At 61.8% G+C, this 23,813-nt stretch overlaps 1 protein-coding gene across 1 annotated transcript in view; it reads right to left on the minus strand.

The window, feature by feature from the left end:
• Positions 1 to 277: 277 nt before the first annotated feature.
• The window catches only part of LOC129735056 (uncharacterized), a 31,012-nt gene continuing 7,476 nt past the window's right edge, over positions 278 to 23,813 (minus strand). Inside the window, 19 exon segments of the mRNA XM_055700427.1 lie at positions 278 to 693; positions 775 to 840; positions 934 to 1,070; positions 1,596 to 1,654; positions 1,762 to 1,877; positions 1,968 to 2,075; positions 2,639 to 2,980; positions 3,578 to 4,842; positions 5,759 to 5,768; positions 8,559 to 8,668; positions 9,129 to 9,288; positions 9,946 to 10,116; positions 11,029 to 11,097; positions 11,179 to 11,327; positions 11,435 to 11,493; positions 11,985 to 12,080; positions 12,169 to 12,368; positions 12,443 to 12,550; positions 12,697 to 23,766. Of these exon segments, the coding sequence (XP_055556402.1) occupies positions 278 to 693; positions 775 to 840; positions 934 to 1,070; positions 1,596 to 1,654; positions 1,762 to 1,877; positions 1,968 to 2,075; positions 2,639 to 2,980; positions 3,578 to 4,842; positions 5,759 to 5,768; positions 8,559 to 8,668; positions 9,129 to 9,288; positions 9,946 to 10,116; positions 11,029 to 11,097; positions 11,179 to 11,327; positions 11,435 to 11,493; positions 11,985 to 12,080; positions 12,169 to 12,368; positions 12,443 to 12,550; positions 12,697 to 23,766 (14,711 nt within the window).

Below are 23,813 nucleotides of genomic sequence, written 5' to 3' on the forward strand. Positions count from 1 at the left end.
TTTGGAGGTGAAGGGTTGGGTTTTGGGGGTCAAGGGCTGGGTTTGAGGGTCAAAAGCTGGGTTTAGGGGTCAAGGGTTGGGTTTTTGGGGGGCAGGGTTGGGGTTTTTGGGGGTCGAGGGTTGGATTTGAGGGTCAAGGGTTGAGTTTGAGGATCAAGGTCTGGGTTTAGGGGTCAAGGATTGAGGCTTTTGGGTGTCAAGGGTTGGGTTTGGGGGTCAAGGGTTGGGGTTTGGAGGACAGGGTTGGGGTTTGGAGGGCAGGGTTGGGGTTTAGAGGTCAAGGGTTGGGTTTGGAGGGCAGGGTTGGAGCTTTGGGGTGAAGACCTGAGGCTTGGAGGTCAAGGGTTGGGTGAAAGGTCACGTTAGGGTTAAGCCTGGAGTAGGGTTGGGTTGGGTTTGGGTCAAGATTGGGCTTGTCCTTCCATTTAGGCCCAGAATCCAGTTTAAATTCAACATCAGGGGGAGGTTTGGACCCGGGGCGAAGGTGGGACCCATGGGGAGGGGGACGGGTGAGGTTGGGGTCCACCCACAAGCAACTGGGTCCCTCCATCGTCAAGTAGCAGTCACCACCATGGCAGTCGAAGGCGCCGGGGACGTTGATGCTGCAGCTGGTGACGCAGAAGTTGCCGTTCCTCGTACGGTACAAGTGGTAGTATTGGCTGAAGTTGGCCGGCGTGAACTTCCTGCAGATGTCTGGAGAGGAGAAGCAGCGGCCAGCTGAGCACCCCCCTCCCCCCCCCCCCCCCCCCCAGTGTCCCAGCCACCCCCACTCACTGCTGTCTTTGAGCGCCAACCCAGCGTGGGCAGCTCTGGAGGAGGATGTGGTGAAGCAAAGTCCTTCTGGGGAGAGAGGAACAGTGGGGAGTGGTCATGGGAAGCCACCAGAGATGTGAAGGACCAAGCTTGACCAGCCGTGGGGAGTTTGGCACCTACTCGCCAAGTGGCTGCAGTTGCGGGGCTGAGGCGCGGCGTTGGCGGCCTCCAGCAGCTCCTGGGCACGGTGGGCAAGGCTGGTGGCTCTGGCCGGTGGGTGCAGCAGGACTCTGTAGTTGACCACCACACTACCTCTTCTGTGGGGCAGCGAGAACATCAGCTGGGGGGTCCTCACCTATCCCATTTCCAGCCCAGCCCAGAGGTTCCTTGCTCGTCTCATCCCATCCCAGTGGTTCTTCACCCATCCCATCCTCACTCATCCCATCCCAGAGGTTACTCACCTATCCCATCTCATCCATCCCATCCCACCCCAGCGGTTCCTCACCCATCCCATCTCATCCCAGTGGTTCTTCACCTGTCCCATCCTCACCCATCCCATCCCAGAGGTTCCTCACCTATCCCATCTCATCCATCCCATCCCACCCCAGTGGTTCCTCACCCATCCCATCTCATCCCAGTGGTTCCTCACCCATGCCATCCTCACCCCTCTCATCCCAGCAGTTCCTCACCCATCCCATCCCATCCCATCCCAGTGGTTCCTCACCCATCCCATTCCATCCCGCCACATCCCAGTGGTTCCTTACTCATCCCACCCCATCCCAGTGGTTTCTCTCCCATCCCACCCCACCCCACCTCCACTCCACCCCCAGCCACACACTCACGCCAGGGTCATGACCCAGGTGCTGTGGTAGCCGGAGACGTTGCGGTAGATCTGGTCCATCTGGGGACAGAGAGACACGTGTCACCAGTGGGGCTGGGCTGGCTGGTGGTGGCGTGGGGTGGTCCTGGTGAACCCCCTCCATAGTGGGGACACCAAGAGGGTCTCACCGTCTGGCTGAACTCATCCACAAAGCTGCGGTAGGCGGTGGATGAGGTGTCCCCCATGTCCTCAGAGAAGTCCCGGTTGGTGATGCGCATCTCCATCATGACGGAGGAGCTCAGCGCTTCAGGGCAGGGGGTGGGACAGCAGTGAGATGGGGACATCCCATGGGGGTGTCCCCTCTTGGGGACAAGGAAGGGTGTCCCCCTCTTACCTGCCGTGATGTTGATGGTTGGTGCCCCAAACTGGCAGAAGGGTCCCTGAAGGTTGGGGGGGCAGTGACAATTGATCCCATTCCAGTAACCCCCGTTCAGGCAGGGGTCTGTGGGGAGAAGGACACAAGGACTCATGGAGACCCCCCAACACTTTTCCCTACCCCCCTGATGTCCAGCACCCTGCTTGTTCCCCCCCCAGATCCATCCAGTTGGGTGCACCATCACCCCAGCCCCACAGTTGGTCTTGGCCAAGGGGACAAGGAGGAAACCAGTGGGACCAGTTGGTTGGTCAACCATCTCACTGGGCCAGTTGGCTGGTCAACCATCTCCTGGACCAGTTGGCTGGTCAAACGTCTCACTGGACCAGTTGTCTGGTCAACCATCTGGCTGGGCCAGTTGTTTGGTCAACCGTCTTGCTGGGCCAGTTGGCTGGTCAACCATTTCCTGGACCAGTTGGCTGGTCAACCATCTCGCTGGGCCAGTTGGTTGGTCAACCATCTCACTGGACCAGTCCCCACCAGCAGTGCCGGGCTGTGGTCCCCGTGGCATGGTGGGGGGGCACCCACCACTGAACCTTCAAGGGTCCAAACCCCTTCAAGGGGTGGGACCTTCTCCAAGAAATAACCAAAGTGGGGTCTTTGCACCAGCACCCACACTGAGGAAGACCTACTTGTGGTGGTAGGGATGGGGGTGGTGGTGGTGGTTCTTCTGGTCCTTTCCGTGGTGGGAACAGTGGTGGTGTGGTGGTTCTCGCACCGTGGTCCATCAAACCCACTGGGGCAGTGACACTCGGTGCCCACGGCCGTCCCTCCATTCTGACAAGCCGTGGTTTCATCACGGGTGTCACACCGGGACCCCGTCCACCCCGGTGGGCAGATGCAGCGGTTGCCCACTGCCGTGCTGCCGCTGGAGCAGCTGTCGGTGATGTTCACCGTCTCACAGGTGGGACCGGAGTAACCGGGTGGGCAAAGGCACTCGGTCAAGTTGGCGACGCCGCCGTTGTGGCAGGTGACTGAAAGAGAGTTGGGGGCAGAAGGGTTTGGTGAGGAGGACCCAGCAGGTCTGGATTTGGTGAGGGGGACCCAGAAGGTCTGGATTTGGTGAAGGGGACCCAGAAGGTCGATTTGGTGAGGAGGACCCAGAAGCTCAATTTGGTGAGGGGGACCCAGAAGGTCTGGATTTGGTGTGGGGCACCCAGAAGGTCAATTTGGTGAGGGGCACCCAGAAGATCGATTTGGTGAGGAGGACCCAGAAGTTCAATTTGGTGAGGGGGAACCAGAAGATCGATTTGGTGAGGAGGACCCAGAAGGTCTGGATTTGGCGAGGAGGACCCAGAAGGTCGATTTGGTGAGGGGGACCCAGAAGCTCTGATCTTTGGGTTTGGTAGACCCCCATCCCTCCTTCTTCCTCCCCCTTCCTCCCCTGGTCCCAGGAGACCCCTGGCAAGGAGACCCCCACCCTAGGGCCTTCATGCCAGGACACCCACCAGCCCCAGGGCTGGACCCATGTCCAACCTTCTCCCCTCCTTCACCTCCACCCCAGGAGCCCCCCATGTCCCCCCCCCAGAATGGAGAAGCCCCACCCGAGGACCCCATGGAGAGACACCCACTAGCTGGAGGGCTGGAGCCATGTGGGAGGTAGAGGCAGAGGGTGGCCAAGGTGCTGGTGGTGATGGTGGTGGAGCCAGGACCCAACATCGTGGTGGTGGGAGGGGGCTGGGGCATCACCGTTGTGACCCTCGTGGTGGCATCCGAAGGGCTCACTGGTGTGGCACTGGGATGAACCGGTGCTGGGGCAGCAGAGGTGGTGGTGGGGGTGGTTGGGAGGGTGGTCGTGGTGGTGCCTTCCGTGGAGGTGGCCGTGGTGTTGCTTCCCATGGTGGTGGCCGTGGTGTTGCCTTCCATGGCCGTGGTGTCACCTTCCATGGGGCCGGTTGGTGGCACAATCGTGGTCTTGCTTTCCTTGGTAGTGGCCGTCATGTTGGTTTCCATGGCCGTGGTGTCACCTTCCATGGAGCCAGTTGGTGACACAACCGTGGTTGTGCTTTCCATGGTGGTGGCCGTGATGTTGCTTTCCGTGACCGTGGTGTTGCTTTCCATAGGCGTGGTGACACTTACCACGGGGGTAGCTGGTGACACGGCCGTGGTGTTGCTTCCAACAGCTGTGGTGTTGGTTGGGGCCACCACCGTGGCCGTGGTGTTGGTTGGGGTCACCACCGTGGCCATGGTGTTGCTTTCCATGGAGGTGACCATCGTGGTGTTGGTTGGGGTCACCGCCGTGGCCGTGGTGTTTCTTGGTGTCACCACTGTGACCGTGGTGTTTCTTGGTGTCACCACCATGGCCGTGGTGTTGCTTTCCATGGAGGTCACCACCGTGACCGTGGTGTTTCTTGGTGTCACCACCATGGCCGTGGTGTTGCTTTCCATGGAGGTCACCATCGTGGCCGTGGTGTTTCTTGGTGTCACCACCATGGCCGTGGTGTTGCTTTCCATGGAGGTCACCATCGTGGTGTTGCTTGGTGTCACCATCGTGGTGTTTCTTGGCGTCACCTCCACGACCGTGGTGTCACTTTCCACGGTGGTGACCACCGTGGCACGGTTCCCCACGGGCCGTGTGACGCCATTGGTGCCCAACGCTGACGTAGATGCCACCTCCCCCCTCCCTGTGCTCGTGGTGGTGGCCACCGTGACCGGCTCGATACACTCACACCGGGGTCCCCAAGTTTCGGGGGGGCACTGACAGGTGCCCCCCACCACCAAGGTCCCCCCGTTGAGGCAGGAGTCGAGGTCCTGGGGGTGCTGGCAGGTGGCCCCCCCGTATCCCGGCGGACACACGCAGCCAGTGCCGAAAGCCGTCCCACCGTTCTGGCAGGCGCTGGGGGGGTGGGGGTTTTGGCAGAGGGACCCCCGAAATCCCGGGGGGCAGTAGCAGCCGGTGCCCACCGCCGTCCCCCCGTTCTGGCACGCGCCGGCGGGGTCCTCCAGTTGGCAGCGGGGACCGGTGTAACCGGGGGGGCACACGCACCCCTCCCCCACCAACGTGCCACCGTTCTGGCAAGGGGCTGGATGGAAGGTACCTCAGGTTGGGGGAGGTGGGGAGGTGGGAGACCCCAAAAAGGGTCTTGAAACCCACCCCCCCACACGTGGAGGACGCGGGGGTCCACCACCCCCCTGCACCCACCCAACTGCGGGGTCAATGGCACCCAACCCAACACCCTCGGGGTGGGGGTGGGGGGGTCGTCACACCCCCACCCCCCAAAAATCCAGGTTTGGTGCCTGAGGCAAGAAATCCCCCCACCCCGAGAGGAAAGAGGGGAGGGGGCACCCATGGGAGACCTTGCCCCCCACCCAGAGAGGAAAAGGGGGAGGGGACATCCACTGGGAGAACTTGCCCCACCACCCAGAATGTAAAGAGGGGAGGGGGCTCCCATGGGAGACCTTGCCCCCCACCTGGGTGACAGGTGGGACACCCTCACGGCCACCGCACCCTGGGGTCACCCCTCCCCCACCCCAAGGGTGGGGGTGCTCCCACCTTGGGTCTCGGGGGGCTTCCAGTGGGTGGGGACCCACCCCCCACCCCCACCCCACCCCTCTGGGGGTGGGGGTCTCTGGGATGGCACCCATGGGTTCTGGGGTGGGGGTCTTTGGGTGGGGGTCTCTGGGGATGCACCCATGGGTGCCTGAGGTGGGGGTCTCTGGGGATGCCACCCAATCCCCCAGAGGAACATTTCTGGGGACACGGAGATGGGTCCTCACCACCCACGAGGTGACACCCCCCCCCCCCCCCTTACCTGCCAGGACCTGCGGGGGGAGGAGGAGGAGGAGGAGGGGGAGGGGGAGGAACCCCCCACCCAGCTCCATCATGCCCAGAAGATTCCAGAGCCGGGACCCACCAAGCAACTGAGCCGAGGGCGGCGACCGCGACGCTTTTGTGTCCCTCACCCCCACCCCAGGTAGGACCGCGTCACCCCCTGACTCACCCGAGCTAAAAATATCGGGGCTCAGAAGGTCCCCGACGTCCCCACGGGGTCCCACCTCCCAGGGCCACCCCAGGGTGGTGGCAACGGGCCCAACCCTGGTGCAGGAGAGTGGGGGAGGGGTTGGCGGTTCCTTGGGTGACTTGATAAGATTAAGGTGAGACGTGGTGGGTCCCCAGCCCAGCACCCACCTGTCCTGCCCCACCTTGGGGTGGGGGGCCACCTCCCCTGATGTCCTAGAGAACCCACCTTAGGGTGGGGGGGCCACCTCCCCTGACGTCCTGGAGAACCCACCTTGGGGTGGGGGGCCACCAACCCCGACGTTCTGGAGAACCCCCACCCAGAGACCACCCAGAGACCTCCACCCCCTGGCACCCATGGGAGCCCCTCCCCCCCCAGGTTGTCCCTGCTGCCCCCCGCCCCTCCCCCCCCTCCAGGGGGTCCTGTGTCCCCACTCCCTCCTTTCTGGGGTATCCCAGTACCTCCCAGTGCATCCCAGTATGTCCTGGGTGCCATGTGCTCCCCAGGGTGTCCCAGTATTTCCCAGGGCTCCCCAGTGTCTCCCAGTACTTCCCAGTTTGGTCTGGGTTCCACATTCTCCCCAGTGTCTCCCAATACTTCCCAGTTTGTTCTGGGTGCCACATGCTTCCCAGTGTCTCCCAGTACTTCCCAGTACTTCCCAGTACTTCCCAGTTCATTCTGGGTGCCACATGCTCCCTAGTGTCTCCCAATACTTCCCAGTTTGTTCTGGGTGCCACATGCTTCCCAGTGTCTCCCAGTACTTCCCAGTACTTCCCAGTACTTCCCAGTTCATTCTGGGTGCCACGTGCTCCCCAGTGTCTCCCAGTACCACCCAGTACTTCCCAGTTCGGTCTGGGTGCCACATGCTCCCCAGTATCTCCCAGTACTTCCCAGTTTGGTCCTGGTGCCACGTGCTCTCCAGTACTTCCCAGTACTTCCCAGTTCATTCTGGGTGCCACGTGCTCCCCAGTGTCTCCCAGTACCACCCAGTACATCCCAGTATGACCTGGGTACCCTATCCTCCTCGATGTCCTGAGCCTCGCCCTCCCCCCGAGGTTCTGGGCCCCCTCCCCCTCCCCCTGATATGCCCCTCCCCCCCCAAGATGCTGCCCCCCCTCCCCCCCGAGATGCCCCTCGCCCCAGATGCTCCCCCTCCCCCCAAGATGCGGGGCCCCTTCCCCCCCCCGAAATGCTTCCCCCCCTCCCCCACGAGATGCCCCCCCTCCCCCCAAGATGTTGACCCCACCGAGATGCCCCCCCTCCCCCCAAGATGCTGACCCCCCCCCCCAGATGCTCCCCTCCCCCCTGAGGTGTTGGGCCCCCTCCCCCCCCCCCAAGGTGCTGCCCCCCCTCCCCCCCGAGATGCCCCCCCTCCCCCCAAGACGGTGGCCCCCCCCAAGATGCTCCCCCTCCCCCTGAGATGCTGGGCCCCCCTCCCCCCCGAGATGCCCACCCTCCCCCCAAGATGCTGCCCCCCCCCCCCCCCCCCAACCCCACATGGGGCTGCTCAGCCACCGGGGGGTGGGTGTCCCAGTGCCACACACACACACCCCCAATAGGCCTGGAATCCTGTGGTCACCCCCCCCTCCCAGTATTCCCAGTAAGCCTCCCAGTAAGGAAAGCCAGGGGCATGAAGACCAACAAGAATAATAAGAAGAATAAATTTATTGGCGTGAAATGGGGGAGGGGGCTTCCCTGTGGCCTGCACCCCCTTAGGGAGTCCTGCGCCCCCCTCCCCCCTCCAGCATTTCTCCCCTGTGGTGGGGGAGGGGGCTTCATCCCTCTGGGGGACCCCCAGAGGTGGGGGTGGGGTCTTGGCAGCTTCATCACCCAAATAAATAATAAATAGGGGGGGGGGGGGAGGGGTTGGCCCGGGTTTTTGGCACTGCCAGCGTGCTGGGGGGGGTCCACGTTGGGGGGGGGGGTGGGTCTTTGAGGGAGAAGAGGTGTTTGGGGGGGGTCTTCACCCCAGCTGGGGGGGTCCTCTCCCCTCACCCCCCCCCCTCGCCCCGCGAAGGCTCATAGCTGGGTCATGAGTTTTTGGCCTGGAGATCTTCATCTGCGGGTGGAGAAGGGAGGGGGTGAGAGGTGGGGGGAGGGGTCTGCTTTGGGGGGGAGGGGTCTGTCTGCCTTGGGGGGGGGGAGGGGTCTCCCCTTTGAGGGACGGGTCGGGTCTGCCTTGGGAGCAAGAGGTGGGGGAGGGGTCTGACTTAGAGGTGAGAGGTGGGGGGAGGGCGTGAGAGGTGGGGGAGGGGTCTCCCTTTGGGGGTGAGGTGTGGGGAGGGGGCAAGAGGTGGGAGAGGTGGGGGAGGGATCTCCCTTGGGGGTGAGAGGTGGGGGAGGGGTCTCCCTCGGGGGTGAGGGGGGTGGGAGGTGGGGGAAGTGGGGGAGGGGCAGGACCCACCGGCCTCGTGGGTGTCCACCAGTTTCCAGTGCTGGCATGAAGTCCCGGAGGGTCCCATCACCTGTAGGTGGGGGTGGGGGATGGGTGGGCTTCCCTGGGGTGGGGGGAGGGGCGGGGGGCTCCCCCCCAGCCTCTGCCTCTCTCGGCCCCAAATCTGGGGGGGTGGGGGGGGGTGGGGGGAGGGGTCACCTGGAGGGTCTTTGGCGCCCATGTTGCGGTAGAGGAACCCGTCGGCCGAGCGCCACGTGGAGCCACCGGCGTCCTCGTACCAGTGGCCACCAGTACGGTACTGGGAGTCACTGGGTGGACACCAAAAAGGGGGTCTCAGGGGGTGGGGGGATGGGCAGAGACCCCCAAAAAGGGGGTTCCCTTTCTCCCCCCCTCCCCCCATGGCCAACCACTGTGTGGAGCTACTGGTGTCCTTGTACCAGTGGCCACCAGTACGACACTGGGAGTCACTGGGTGAACATAAAAAAGGGGGGTCTCAGGCGGGTGGGGGGATGGGCAGAGACCCCAAAAAAAGGGGGTCTCAGGGGTGGGGGATGGGCAGAGAACCCCAAAAAGAAGGTTCTCCCCCCCTCCCCCCACGGCCGAGTACCACGTGGAGCCGCTGGCATCCTCGTACCAGTGGCCACCAGTACGGTACTGGAGTCACTGGGTGGACACTGAAAAGGGGGTCTCAGAGGGTGGGGGATGGGCAGAGACCCCCAAAAAGGGGGGTTCCCCCCGGCCCCTTCCCCCCCCGCCCCGGTTCCTCACCTGATCACGTACTTGCGGCGTTTCTTGACCAGGAGCACGAGGAGGACGACGCAGATGAGGAGCAGGATGGTGGCCACCAGCCCCAACCCAGTAGCCACCTTGCTGATTGCGGCCGGCGCAGTTGGGACTCGTGTACCAGTACAGGGCCTCGTCCTGGCACCTGTGGGAGGAGCCAGGATCAGGCCCACCCTGCCCCTCCCCCCCCCCCCCCCAAAAGAAAACTCCAACAGGAACCTTCTGGAGACCTTCCACCAGCAACGCTTGTGGTGGTGGGACCCCTGTGGTGGTGGGACCCCTGTGGTGGTGGGACCCTTGTGGTGGGACCCCTGTGGTGGTGGGACCCCTGTGGTGGTGGGACCCCTGTGGTGGTGGGACCCTTGTGGTAGGACCTCCTGTGGTGGTGGGACCCCTGTGGTGGTGGGGACCACTGTGGTGGGGACCCTCATGGTGGGTAGGATCCTTGTGGCGATGGGACACCCTCTGGTGGTGGGACCCTCATGGTGGGTGGTGGGACCCTCGAGATGGAGGTGGGGGAACCCTGTGGTGGTAGGAACCCTTGTGGCGATGGGACCCTCATGGTGGTGGGACCTTCAAGGTGGTGGTGGGGACTCTCGAGATGGTGGTGGGAACCCCGTGGGTGGTGGGACCCTTGTGGCGATGGGACCCTCATGGTGGGTGGGGGAACACTCGAGATGGTGGTGGGAAACCCCGTGGTGGTGGGACCCTCATGGTGGTGGGGACCTTCGAGGGTGGTGGTGGGACCCCCGTAGGTGGTGGTGGGACCCCTGCGGTGGTGGTGGGACCCCCCTGGTGGCACTCCACGAGCACTGGGGGCCCTTGGCGGGTGATGTGGCACTGGCCGTAGTGGCAGTCCCCTGGTGGTGGCCGTGTTGGGGGTGCACTCGGTGATGCAGGAGATGGTCCCGGCCACGGCCCACCGGGTAGTAGAAGTCCCGGTAGTCCTTGGGGGCTCGGTTCCAGCAGATGGCTGGGGGGGGGAGGGGGGAAAAGGGGGGGAGAAGTGAGGGGAGAATGGGGGATGGGGGGTGGGTGGGGGGTGGGGAAGGGGCTAGTGGGCGAGGGGAGGGGGGCTAGTGGGAGAGGGGAGGGGGCTGGTAGGAGAGGGGAGGGGGGGTGGTGGGAGGAGGGGAGGGGGGGTGGTGGGAGCGGGCGAGGGGAGTGGTGGGAGCGGGCAGGGAGGCTGGGGGGGTCGGCAGGGGGCTGGTGGGGTGGGGAAGGGACTAGGGGGGAGCGGGGGAGGGGGCTGGGGGGTGTGGGCATGGGGGGGCTGGGGGAGTGGGGAGGGGGCTGGTGGGGTGCATGGGGGGGCTGGTGGGGTGGGGAGGGGGGGTAATCGGGGGGGAGGGGCCTGGTGGGGTGGGGAAAGGGATAGGGGGAGTGGGAGGGGGTCTGGGGGGTGCATTGGGGACTGGAATGGGGGCAGGGGGCTGGGGGAGGGGCATGGGGTCTAGGGGAGGGGTCAGGGGGGTTGAGGGGGATCCAGGAGACCCCCCCCAGCTCAGGGGTCTGGGGGAGGGGTCAGGGGCCTGGGGGAGGGGCAGGGCTCTGGGGGAGGAGTCGGGGGTCTGGGGGTGGGGGGAGTCTGGGGGAGGGGCAGGGGTCTAGGGGAGAGGTCTAGGCGTGGAGAGGGGGGCAAGGGAGACCCCCCCCCAGCTCAGGGGTCTGGGGGAGGGGTCAGGGGTCTGGGGGTGAGGGGGGTCATGGGTCTGGGAGAGGGGTTGAGGGCTGGGGGGAGGGGTCGGGACTCTGGGGAGGGGTCGGGGGTCTGGGGGAGGGGTCGGGGGTCTGGGGGGGGAGGGGTTGAGGGGCTGGGGGGGTGGGTGGGGCGGGGGCTCTGGGGGTGGGGGAGGTGCAGCGACCCCTCCCCCCCATCTCTCACCCTCCAGGGACGGCGCCTCCGTCATGTTCCTGACCACGGGGTCCGGGGTCACCGTGAGGCAGAGGACGGCTGGGGGGGGGGGAGGGGCAGAACCATCAAAAAAAGCCCCACCCATGGGTGGGGGAGGGGGCGGGGGTGGGGGAGGGGCACCCACAGGTGTTGTGCTGACAGCCCCCTGGGTGGCCTGGGTCTGCCGTAAGCTGCCCACCAACGCCTGGGTGATCGACTGGAACGTGCTGGTGTTACTGGTCTCCTTGACGGCGAAGAAGATCTCGTGGTCCACCACGATGCTGCCAGGCCTTGGCGGGAGGGGACACGGTGAGGTGAGGAGGGGGAGGGGGGCAACGGGGTGGCCCCTCCCCCACCCCCCCAAAAAAGGTCCTTTGCCCATCCAAGACCCCCTTACTTGAGGCTGATGATCTTCACGCCTTCGTAACCGGGGATGTTCTGGTAGATCTTCTTGATCTACCAAGGCAAAGGGTTGGGTGAGCCACCGGCGAGGGGATCAGGTGGCCACAGAGGGGACCTGGTGGCCCACCAGGGAGGGGACCAGGTAGCCCACCAGTGAGGGGACAGGGTGGCCATGGAGGGGACAGGGTGGCCATGGAGGGGACAAGGTGGCCCACCAGGGAGGGGACCGGGTGGCCATGGAGGGGACCTGGTGGCCATGGAGGAGACAGGGTGACCATGGAGGGGATCTGGTGGCCCACAAGCGAGGGGACCTGGTGGCCACGGAGGGGACAGGGTGACCATGGGGGGGACCTGGTGGCCCACAAGCAAGGGGACCTGGTGGCCATGGAGGAGACAGGGTGACCATGGAGGGGACCTGGTGGCCCACCAGGGTGGGGACCTGGTGGCCATGGAGGGGACCTGGTGGCCCGCCAGGGAGGGGATCAGGTAGCCACCAGGGAGGGAACCAGGTGGCCACAAAGGTGACATGGGTTCCATGGCCTCACCTCCTGCTGGAAATGGGCCTCGAAGGAGCGGAAGGTCTCCGACCCGGTGTCCTCCAGATCAGCCGTGTAGTTGAAGTTGGTGACGGTCACCACCAGCTGCAAGTCCGCCACGATCGTCCCCGGGAAAGCTGGAGGGGTGCGGGGGGAGGGGCAGGTCAGTGGGGTGGCCCAGGGTGGCCAGGACCTCCAAGGAGACCAGGACCTCCAAGGAGGCCACGACTTCCAAGGAGACCCAGACCTCCAAGGAGGCCAGGACCTCCAAGGAAGCCAGGACCTCCAGGGAGGCCATGACTTCCAAGGAGACCAGGACATTCAGGGAGTCCAGGACCTCCAAGGAAGCCACGAATTCTAAGGAGACCAGGACCTCCGAGGAAACCACGAATTCTAAGGAGACCAAGACCTCCAAGGAAGCCAGGACCTCCAAGGAGAACACGGCGGTGGGTGGAGGTGGCACTTACGGAGGTTGGTCTCGATGGAGTTGGTGGAGTACTCGCAGTAGGTGCCGTAGAAATAGGGGGTGCAGAGACACCGGCCACCGCTGTAGGTGCCCCCGTTCTGGCAGACAACTGGAAGAGACCAAGGTGGGGGAGGGTCACCAGGGCACCCTGAGGTCCCCCGGGACCAGAGGAACCCACCAAGGAGGGAGTGGGGGAGGGGATGGGTGGGACATGTTGGTTCCTTGGGGTGGAGGTGGCCAGGGTGGAAGACTCACTTGGAGGAATGATGATGGATGAGGTGGTGGTGGTCTCCTGGGGGGTGGGAGTGGCTGCGGTGGTCGCATTGGGGGTGGAGGGCACTGTGGTGGTCAGTTGGGTGGTGATGGGTGCCGTGGTGGTCCTCTTGGGGGTAGAGGGTGTCATGGAGGTCATGTCTGCGGAGGTGACAGGGCTTGGGGTGACACCAGCAGTGGAGAAGAGCGTGGGGGCACCTTCTGGCATGGTGGGGGTGGTCATGGAGGTGACATCTGTGGAGGTGACAGTGCTTGGGGTGGCTCCCGTGGTGGAGAAGATGGTGGAGGCAGCTTCTGAGGTGGTAGACACTGTCATGGAGGTGACATCTGTGGAGGTGACAGCAGGGAAGGTGGCTGCCGTGGCGAAGGAGATGGTGGTGGCACCTTCTGGTGTGGTGGGGACTGTCATGGAGGTCACATCTGCAGAGGGGACAATAGTGGAGGTGCCCCCAGTGGCCGGGAAAGAAGTGGATATGTCCCCTGAGGTGGTGGGGGATGCTATGGAGGTCACCTGAGTGGACGTGACAGTGCTTGGGGTGGGTCCAGACATGGTGGAGACCACGGTGGCACCTTCTGATTTGGTGGGAGCTGTCACGGAGGTCACATCTGTGGAGGTGACAGTGGTGAACGTGGCTCTACTAGTGGAGAAGTCTGTGGTGGCACCTTCTGAGGTGGTGGACACTGTCACGGAGGTCACATCTGTGGTGGTGACAGTGCTTGGGGTGACTTCTGCTGTGGAGAAGGTGGTGGTGGCAGCTTCTGGCATGGTGACAGCTGTCATGGAGGTCATGTCAGTGGAGATGACAGCAGTGAAGGTGGTTCCAGTAAAGAAGTTGGTGGTGGCACCTTCTGAGGTGATGGGGGCTGTCCTGGAGGTCACCTCAGTGGTAGTGACAGTGCCTGGGGTGGCTCCCATTGTGGAGAAGACCGTGGTGGCAACTTCTGAGGTGGTGGGGGTTGTCATCAAGGTCTCATCTGTGGCAGTGACAGTGCTTGGGGTGGCTCCCACCGTGGAGAAGTTGGTGGTGGCACCTTCTGACATGGTGGGCACTGTCATGGAGGTATCATCAGTGGAGGTGACAGTGCCATGGGTGGATGCAGTGGTGGAGGACATCGTGCTGGCAACTTCTGAGGTAGTTTGGGCCATTGTGGATGTCATATCTGTGTTGGTGACAGCAGTGAAGGTGGCTCCAGTGGTGGAGAAGATGGTGGTGGCACCTTCTGACATGGTAGGGGATGCTCTGGAGGTCACCTCAGTGGAAGTCACAACGCTTGTGGTGGCTCCAGTGGTAGAGGAGACCGTGGTGGCACCTTCTGGCATGGTGGGGACTGTCATGGAGGTATCAACAGTGGAGGTGACAGTAGTGAAGGTGACTCCCGTGGTGGAGGAGGTTGTGGTAACACCCTCTGAGGTGGTGGGGACTGTCATGGAGGTCACATCTGTGGAGGTGACAGTGCTTGGGGTGACTCCAGTGCTGGAGAAGACTGTGGTGGCACCTTCTGAGGTACTTTGGGCTATTGTGGAGGTCACATCTGTGGAGGTGACGATAGTGGAGGTGTCCCCAGAGGCTGGAAAAGAAGTGGAGTTGTCTCCTGAGGTGGTGGGGGATGCTGTGGAGGTCACCTCAGTCAAGGTGACAGCAGTAATGGTGGCTTCTGTGCTGGAGAAGATGGTGGTGGCACCTTCTGAGGTGGTGGCAGCAGCTGTGGAGGTCATATCTGTGGAGGTGACAATAGGGAAAGTGGCTCCAATGGTGGAGGAGAGCGTGGTCGCATCTTCTGAGGTGGTAGGAACAGTCCTGGAGGTCACCTCAGTGGCACTGACAGTGCTTGGGGTGGCTCTTGTGCTGGAGAAGATGGTGGTGACACCTTCTGGTGTGGTGGGGACTGTCATGGAGGTCACATCAGTGGAGGTGACAATAGGGAAGGTGGCTCCAGTAGCAGAGAAGTCTGTGGTGGCACCTTCTGAGGTGGTGGCAGATACTGTGGAGGTCATCTCAGTGGAGGTGACAGTGCTTGGGGTGGCTTCCGTGGTGGAGGAGATGGTGGTGGCACCTTCTGATATGGCGGTCGGTGTCACAGAGGTCACCTCAGTGGCAGTGACCGTGCTTGGGGTTCCGCCAGTTGTGGAGAAGTCTGTGGTGGCAACTTCTGTGGTGGTGGGCACTGTCATGGTGGCCACCTCAGTGGAGGTGACAGTGATTGGGGTGGCAGCTGTGGTGGAGAAGATGGTGGTGGAGTCTTCTGGCATGGTGGGGGATGCTGTGGAGGTCACCTCAGTGGAGGTGACAGTGCCATGGGTGGCTCCAGTGGTGGAAGAGACAGTGGTGGCAACATCTGAGGTGGTGGCAGGTGCTGTGGTGGTCACCTCAGTGGCAGTGAAAGTCCTTGGGGTGGCTCCCGTGGTGGAAAAGGTGGTGGTGGCATCTTCTGGGGTGGTGGGGGATGTTGTGGAGGTGACCTGAGTAGAGGTGACAGGGCTTGTGGTGTCTGCAGTGGTGGTGAAGACCGTAGTAGCATCTTCTGAGGTGGTGGACACTGTCATGGAGGTCACATCTGTGGAGGTGAATGTCCTTGGAGTGGCTCCTGTGGTAGAGAAGACCGTGGTGGAATCATTAGAGGTGGTGGGGGCTGTCACAGAGGTCACCTCAGTGGCAGTGACAGTGCTTGGGGTGGCTTCCATGGTGGAGAAGATGGTGGTGGCACCTTCTGAGGTGGTGGAAACTGCTGTGGAGGTGACATCAGTGGAGGTTACAGTGCTTGGGGTGGCTCCAATGGTGGAGAAGATGGTGGTGGCATCTTCAGAGATGGTTGGGGATGCAGTGGAGGTCACCTCTGTGGAGGTGAAAGTCCTTGGGGTGGCTCCAGTGGTGAAGATGGTGGTGGCATCTTCTGAGGTGGTGGGGGCTGTCATGGAGGTGACATCTGTGGAGCTGGCAGTGCTTGGGGTGGCTCCTGTGGTGGACAGGACCATGGTGGCATCTTCTGAGGTGGTTGGAGAGCTTGTGATGGACACCTGGGTGGAGATGACAGTGCTTGGTGTGGCTCCCGTGCTGGAGAAGATGGTGGTGGCACCGACTGAGGTACTTTGGGCTATCATGGAGGTCACATCTGCGGAGGTGACAGTGCTTGGTGTGGCTCCAATAGTGGAGAAGACCGTGGTGGCACCTTCTGGTGTGGTCGGGACTGTCATGGAGGTCATGTCAGTGGAAGTGACAGCAGTGAAGGTGGTTCCAATGGTGGAGGAGAGCATGGTGGGACCTTCTGAGGTGCTGGAGGTCACCTCAGTGGTAGTGACAGTGCTTGGGGTGGCTCCAGTAGTTGACAAGATGGTGGTGGCATCTTCTGAGGTAGCAGGAATTGTCACAGAGGTCATGTCTGTGGAAGGGACAGTGCTTGGGATAGATTCTGTGGTGGAGAAGATGGTGGTGGCACCCTCTGTGGTGGTGGCAGATGCTGTGGAGGTCATGTCTGTGGAGGTGACAGTGCCATGTGTGGCTCCGATGGTGGAGAAAGAAGCCGAGATGTCTCCTGAGGTGGTGGCAGCTGCCCTGGAGGTCACGTCTGTGGTAGTGACTGTGCTTGGGGTGGCACCAGTGGTGGAGGAGACGATGGTGGCACTTTCTGAGGTGTCAGAGACTGTCATGGAGGTGACATCTGTGGAGCTGACAGTGCTTGGTGTGGTTCTCATCGTGGAGAAGACCGTGGTGACACCTTCTGGTGTGGTGGGGACTGTCATGGAGGACACATCAGTGGAGGTGACAATAGGGAAGGTGGATCCAGTAGCCAAGAAGTCTGTGGTGGCACCTTCTGAGGTGGTGGGAGATGCTGCGGAGGTCATCTCAGTGGAGGTGACAGTGCTCTGGGTGTCTCCAATGTTCGAGGAGAACGTGGTGGCACCTACTGAGGTTGTGGGAAGAGTCATGGAGGTCACGTCAGGGGCAGTGACAGTGCTTGCGGTAGATCCTGTAGTTGAGAAGATGGTGGTGGCATCTTCTGAGGTACCAGGAATTGTCACAGGGGTCACATCAGTGGAGGTGACAGTGCTTGGTGTGGCTCCTGTGGTGGAGAAGATGGTGGCACCTTCTGAGGAGTCAGAGACTGTCATGGAGGTGACATCTGTGGAGGTGACAGCAGTGAAGGTGGCTCCAATGGTGGAGGAGAGCGTGGTGGCACCTTCTGAGGTGGTGGGAGCTGTCATGGAGGTCACCTCAGTGGAGGTGACAGTGCTTGGGGTTCCTCCACTTGTGCTGGAGAAGATGTTGGTGGCACCTTCTGAGGTGGTGGGCACAGTTGTGGAGGTGACATCTGTGGAGGTGACAGTGCTTGGGGTGAGTCCTGTTGTGGAGAAGAGTGTGGTGGCACCTTCTGGTGTGGGGACTGTGACGGAGGTCATCTCAGTGCGGGTGACAGTGCTTGGGGTGGCTGCAGTGGTGGAGGAGATGGTGCTGGCACCTTCTGACATGGTGGGGACTGTCACAGAGGTCACGTCTGCGGCAGAGACCGTGTCTGAGGTGGCTCCTGTGGTGGACAAGATGGTGGTGGCACCTTCTGGTGTGGTGGGGACTGTCATGGAGGTCACATCTGTGGAGGTGACAGCAGAGTAGGTGGGTCCAGTGGTGGAGAAGAGCGTGGTGGGACCTTGTGGCATGGTGGGTGATGCTGTGGAGGTGACCAGAGTGGAGGTAACAGTGCTTGGGGTGGCTTCAATGGTGGAGAAGACCGTGGAGGCACCTACTGTAGTGGTGGTGGAGGCTGTCATGGGGGTGACATCGGTTGAGGTGACAGTGCTTGGGGTGGGTCCTATTGTGGAGAAGACCGTGGTGGCACCTTCTAAGGTGGTGGAGGCTGTCATGGGGGTGACATCTTTGGAGGTGACAGTGCTTGGGGTGGCCCCAGTGGTGGAGAAGATGGTGGTGGTACCTTCTGACATGGTGGGTGATGCTGTGGAGGTCACCACAGTGGAGGTGACAGTGCCATGGGTGGCTCCAGTGGTGGAGGAGACACTGGTGGTACCTTCTGAGGTGATGGACACTGTCAGGGAGGTCACATCTGTGGAGGTGACAGTGCTTGAGGTGGGTCCAGCGGTGGAGAAGATGGTGGTGGGACCTTCTGAGGTGGTGGAGGCTGTCATGGGGGTGACATCTTTGGCGGTGACAGTGCTTGGGGTGAGTCTTGTTGTGGAGAAGATGGTGGTGGCACCTTCTGATGTGGTGGAGGCTGTCATGGGGGTGACATCTTTGGAGGTGACAGTGCTTGGGGTGGCTGCAGTGGTGGAGGAGAGCGTGGTGGTACCTTCTGACATGGTGGGTGATGCTGTGGAGGTCACCACAGTGGAGGTGACAGTGCCATGGGTGGCTCCAGTGGTGGAGGAGACACTGGTGGTACCTTCTGAGGTGATGGACACTGTCAGGGAGGTCACATCTGTGGAGGTGACAGTGCTTGAGGTGGGTCCAGCGGTGGAGAAGATGGTGGTGGCATCTTCTGACGTGGTGGGGGTTGTCATGGAGGTCACCTCAGTGGAGGTGACCGTGGTAGGGGTGGGTCCAGTGATGGAGGACTCCGAGGTGGCACCTTCTGACATGGTGGGGACTGTCACAGAGGTCACCTCAGTGGCAGTGACAGGGCTTGGGGTTACTCCACTTGTGGAGAAGATGGTGGTGGCACCTTCTGGTGTGGTGGGGACTGTCATGGAGGTCACATCTGTAGAGGTGACAGCAGAGTAGGTGGCTCCAGTGGTGGAGAAGAGCGTGGTGGGACCTTGTGGCATGGTGGGTGATGCTGTGGAGGTGACCAGAGTGGAGGTAAATGTGCTTGGGGTGGCTTCAATGGTGGAGAAGACCGTGGAGGCACCTTCTGTAGTGGTGGCAGGTGCTGCGGAGGTGACATCTGTGGAGGTGACAGTGCTTGGGGTGGCCCCTGTGGTGGAGGAGACTGTGGTGGCACCTTCTGACATGGTGGACATTGTCATGGAGGTGACCTCAGTGGCAGTGACAGGGCTTGGCGTGGCTCCGGTGGTGGAGAAGACCGATGTGGCACGTTCTGACATGGTGGGTGATGCTGTGGAGGTCACCACAGTGGAGGTAACAGTGCTTGGGGTGGCCTCAATAGTGGAGAAGACCGTGGAGGCACCTTCTGTAGTGGTGGCAGGTGCCATGGAGGTGACATCAGTGGAGGTGACAGTGCTTGTGGTGGCCCCTGTGGTGGAGGAGACTGTGGTGGCACCTTCTGAGGTGGTGAAGACTGTCATGGGGGTGACATCTGTGGAGGTGACAGTGCTTGGGGTGGCTGCAGCGGTGGAGAAGATGGTGGTGGTACCTTCTGACATGGTGGGGACTGTCACAGAGGTCATATCAGTAGAGGTGACAGTGCCATGGGTGGCTCCAGTGGTGGAAGAGACACTGCTGGTACCCTCTGAGGTGATGGACACTGTCATGGAGGTCACATCTGTGGAGGTGACAGTGCTTGAGGTGGGTCCAGCGGTGGAGAAGATGGTGGTGGGACCTTCTGACGTGGTGGGGGTTGTCATGGAGGTGACCATCGTTGGGGTGGGTCCAGTGGTGGAGGATACCGTGGTGGCACCTTCTGACATGGTGGGGACTGTCACAGAGGTCACGTCTGTGGCACTGACTATGCTTGGGGTGGACCCAGTCATGGAGAAGACCGTGGAGGCATCTTCTGTAGTGGTGGCAGGTGCCGTGGACGTCACCACAGCGGAGCTGACAGTGCTTGGGGTGGCCCCAGTGGTGGAAGACACCGTGGTGGCACCTTCTGAGGTGGTGGGCACAGTTGTGGAGGTGACATCTGTGGAGGTGACAGTGCTTGGGGTGAGTCCTGTTGTGGAGAAGAGTGTGGTGGCACCTTCTGGTGTGGGGACTGTGACGGAGGTCATCTCAGTGCGGGTGACAGTGCTTGGGGTGGCTGCAGTGGTGGAGGAGATGGTGCTGGCACCTTCTGACATGGTGGGGACTGTCACAGAGGTCACGTCTGCGGCAGAGACAGGGCTTGGGGTGGCTCCTATGGTGGGCAAGATGGTGGTGGCACCTTCTGGTGTGGTGGGGACTGTCATGGAGGTCACATCTGTGGAGGTGACAGCAGAGTAGGTGGCTCCAGTGGTGGAGAAGAGCGTGGTGGGACCTTGTGGCATGGTGGGTGATGCTGTGGAGGTGACCAGAGTGGAGGTAAATGTGCTTGGGGTGGCTTCAATGGTGGAGAAGACCGTGGAGGCACCTTCTGTAGTGGTGGTGGAGGCTGTCATGGGGGTGACATTGGTTGAGGTGACAGTGCTTGGGGTGTGTCCTATTGTGGAGAAGACCGTGGTGGCACCTTCTAAGGTGGTGGAGGCTGTCATGGGGGTGACATCTTTGGAGGTGACAGTGCTTGGGGTGGCTGCAGTGGTGGAGGAGAGCGTGGTGGTACCTTCTGACATGGTGGGTGATGCTGTGGAGGTCACCACAGTGGAGGTGACAGTGCCATGGGTGGCTCCAGTGGTGGAGGAGACACTGGTGGTACCTTCTGAGGTGATGGACACTGTCAGGGAGGTCACATCTGTGGAGGTGACAGTGCTTGAGGTGGGTCCAGCGGTGGAGAAGATGGTGGTGGGACCTTCTGACGTGGTGGGGGTTGTCATGGAGGCCACCTCAGTGGAGGTCACCGTGGTTGGGGTGGGTCCAGTGGTGGAGGACACCAATGTGGAACCTTCTGACATGGTGGGGACTGTCACAGAGGTCACGTCTGCAGCAGAGACAGGGCTTGGGGTGGCCCCAGTGGTGGAGAAGACCGCGGTGGCACCTTCTGAGGTGGTGGAGGCTGTCATGGGGGTGACATCTGTGGAGGTGACAGTGCTTGGGGTGAGTCCTGTTGTGGAGAAGAGCGTGGTGGCACCTTCTGGTGTGGGGACTGTGACAGAGGTCATCTCAGTGCGAGTGACAGTGCTTGGGGTGGCTCCGGTGGTGGAAGACACACTGCTGCCACCTTCTGAGGTGGTGGAGGCTGTCATGGAGGAGACATCTGTGGAGGTGACAGTGCTTGGGGTGGCCCCAGTGGTGGAGGAGAGCGTGGTGGCACCTTCTGACATGGTGGGTGATGCTGTGGAGGTCATCACAGTGGAGGTGAATGTGCCATGGGTGGCTCCAGTGGTGGAAGAGACACTGGTGGCACCTTCTGAGGTGATGGACACTGTCAGGGAGGTCACATCTGTGGAGGTGACAGTGCTTGAGGTGGGTCCAGCGGTGGAGAAGATGGTGGTGGGACCTTCTGATGTGGTGGGGGTTGTCATGGAGGTCATCTCAGTAGAGGTGACCGTGGTTGGGGTGGGTCCAGTAGTGGAGGACACCGAGGTGGCACTTTCTGACATGGTGGGGACTGTCACAGAGGTCCCATCTGTGGCGGTGACTAAGCTTGGGGTGGACCCAGTCATGGAGAAGACCGTGGAGGCACCTTCTGTAGTGGTGGCAGGTGCCGCGGAGGTCACCACAGCGGAGGTGACAGTGCTTGGGGTGGCCCCAGTGGTGGAAGACACCGTGGTGGCACGTTCTGAGGTGGTGGCTGGCGTCACAGAGGTCACCTCAGTGGCAGTGACAGTGCTTGGGGTTTCTCCACTTGTGCTGGAGAAGATGGTGGTGGCACCTTCTGAGGTGGTGGAGGCTGTCATGGGGGTGACATCTGTGGAGGTGACAGTGCTTGGGGTGGCCCCAGTGGTGGAGGAGAGCGTGGTGGCACCTTCTGACATGGTGGGGACTGTCACAGAGGTCATATCAGTAGAGGTGACAGTGCCATGGGTGGCTCCAGTGGTGGAAGAGACACTGGTGGTACCCTCTGAGGTGATGGACACTGTCAGGGAGGTCACATCTGTGGAGGTGACAGTGCTTGAGGTGGGTCCAGCGGTGGAGAAGATGGTGGTGGGACCTTCTGACATGGTGGGGGTTGTCATGGAGGTGACCATCGTTGGGGTGGGTCCAGTGGTGGAGGATACCGTGGTGGCACCTTCTGACATGGTGGGGACTGTCACAGAGGTCACATCTGTGGCACTGACTATGCTTGGGGTGGACCCAGTCATGGAGAAGACCGTGGAGGCATCTTCTGTAGTGGTGGCAGGTGCCGTGGACGTCACCACAGCGGAGCTGACAGTGCTTGGGGTGGCCCCAGTCGTGGAAGACACCGTGGTGGCACCTTCTGAGGTGGTGGGCACAGTTGTGGAGGTGACATCTGTGGAGGTGACAGTGCTTGGGGTGAGTCCTGTTGTGGAGAAGAGTGTGGTGGCACCTTCTGGTGTGGGGACTGTGACAGAGGTCATCTCAGTGCGGGTGACAGTGCTTGGGGTGGCTGCAGTGGTGGAGGAGATGGTGCTGGCACCTTCTGACATGGTGGGGACTGTCACAGAGGTCACGTCTGCGGCAGAGACCGTGTCTGAGGTGGCTCCTGTGGTGGACAAGATGGTGGTGGCACCTTCTGGAGTGGTGGGGACTGTCATGGAGGTCACATCTGTAGAGGTGACAGCAGAGTAGGTGGCTCCAGTGGTGGAGAAGAGCGTGGTGGGACCTTGTGGCATGGTGGGTGATGCTGTGGAGGTGACCAGAGTGGAGATAACAGTGCTTGGGGTGGCTTCAATGGTGGAGAAGACCGTGGAGGCACCTTCTGTAGTGGTGGTGGAGGCTGTCATGGGGGTGACATTGGTTGAGGTGACAGTGCTTGGGGTGTGTCCTATTGTGGAGAAGACCGTGGTGGCACCTTCTAAGGTGGTGGAGGCTGTCATGGGGGTGACATCTTTGGAGGTGACAGTGCTTGGGGTGGCCCCAGTGGTGGAGAAGATGGTGGTGGTACCTTCTGACATGGTGGGTGATGCTGTGGAGGTCACCACAGTGGAGGTGACAGTGCCATGGGTGGCTCCAGTGGTGGAGGAGACACTGGTGGTACCTTCTGAGGTGATGGACACTGTCAGGGAGGTCACATCTGTGGAGGTGACAGTGCTTGAGGTGGGTCCAGCGGTGGAGAAGATGGTGGTGGGACCTTCTGATGTGGTGGGGGTTGTCATGGAGGTCACCTCAGTGGAGGTGACCGTGGTTGGGGTGGGTCCAGTAGTGGAGGACACCGAGGTGGCACTTTCTGACATGGTGGGGACTGTCACAGAGGTCCCATCTGTGGCGGTGACTAAGCTTGGGGTGGACCCAGTCATGGAGAAGACCGTGGAGGCACCTTCTGTAGTGGTGGCAGGTGCCGCGGAGGTCACCACAGCGGAGGTGACAGTGCTTGGGGTGGCCCCAGTGGTGGAAGACACCGTGGTGGCACGTTCTGAGGTGGTGGCTGGCGTCACAGAGGTCACCTCAGTGGCAGTGACAGTGCTTGGGGTTTCTCCACTTGTGCTGGAGAAGATGGTGGTGGCACCTTCTGAGGTGGTGGAGGCTGTCATGGGGGTGACATCTGTGGAGGTGACAGTGCTTGGGGTGGCCCCAGTGGTGGAGGAGAGCGTGGTGGCACCTTCTGACATGGTGGGGACTGTCACAGAGGTCACGTCTGCAGCAGAGACCGTGTCTGAGGTGGCTCCCGTGGTGGAGAAGATGGTGGTGGCACCTTCTGGTGTGGTGGGGACTGTCATGGAGGTCACATCTGTGGAGGTGACAGCAGAGTAGGTGGGTCCAGTGGTGGAGGAGAGTGTGGTGGCAACTTCTGAGGTGGTAGGAGCTGTCATGGATGTGACCTCAGTGGCAGTGACAGGGCTTGGGGTTCTGCCACTTGTGGAGAAGATGGTGGTGGCACCTTCTGAGGTGGTGGGGACTGTCATGGAGGTGACATCGTTGGAGGTGACAGTGCTTGGGGTGAGTCCTGTTGTGGAGAAGAGCGTGGTGGCACCTTCTGGTGTGGGGACTGTGACAGAGGTCATCTCAGTGCGAGTGACAGTGCTTGGGGTGGCTCCGGTGGTGGAAGACACACTGCTGCCACCTTCTGAGGTGGCGGAGGCTGTCATGGAGGAGACATCTGTGGAGGTGACAGTGCTTGGGTTGGCCCCAGTGGTGGAGAAGACGGTGGTGGCACGTTCTGACATGGTGGGTGATGCTGTGGAGGTCACCACAGTGGATGGTGACAGTGCCATGGGTGGCTCC

This window comes from Falco cherrug, unplaced genomic scaffold, assembly GCF_023634085.1.
Source record: "Falco cherrug isolate bFalChe1 unplaced genomic scaffold, bFalChe1.pri scaffold_224, whole genome shotgun sequence".
NCBI lineage: Eukaryota > Metazoa > Chordata > Aves > Falconiformes > Falconidae > Falco > Falco cherrug.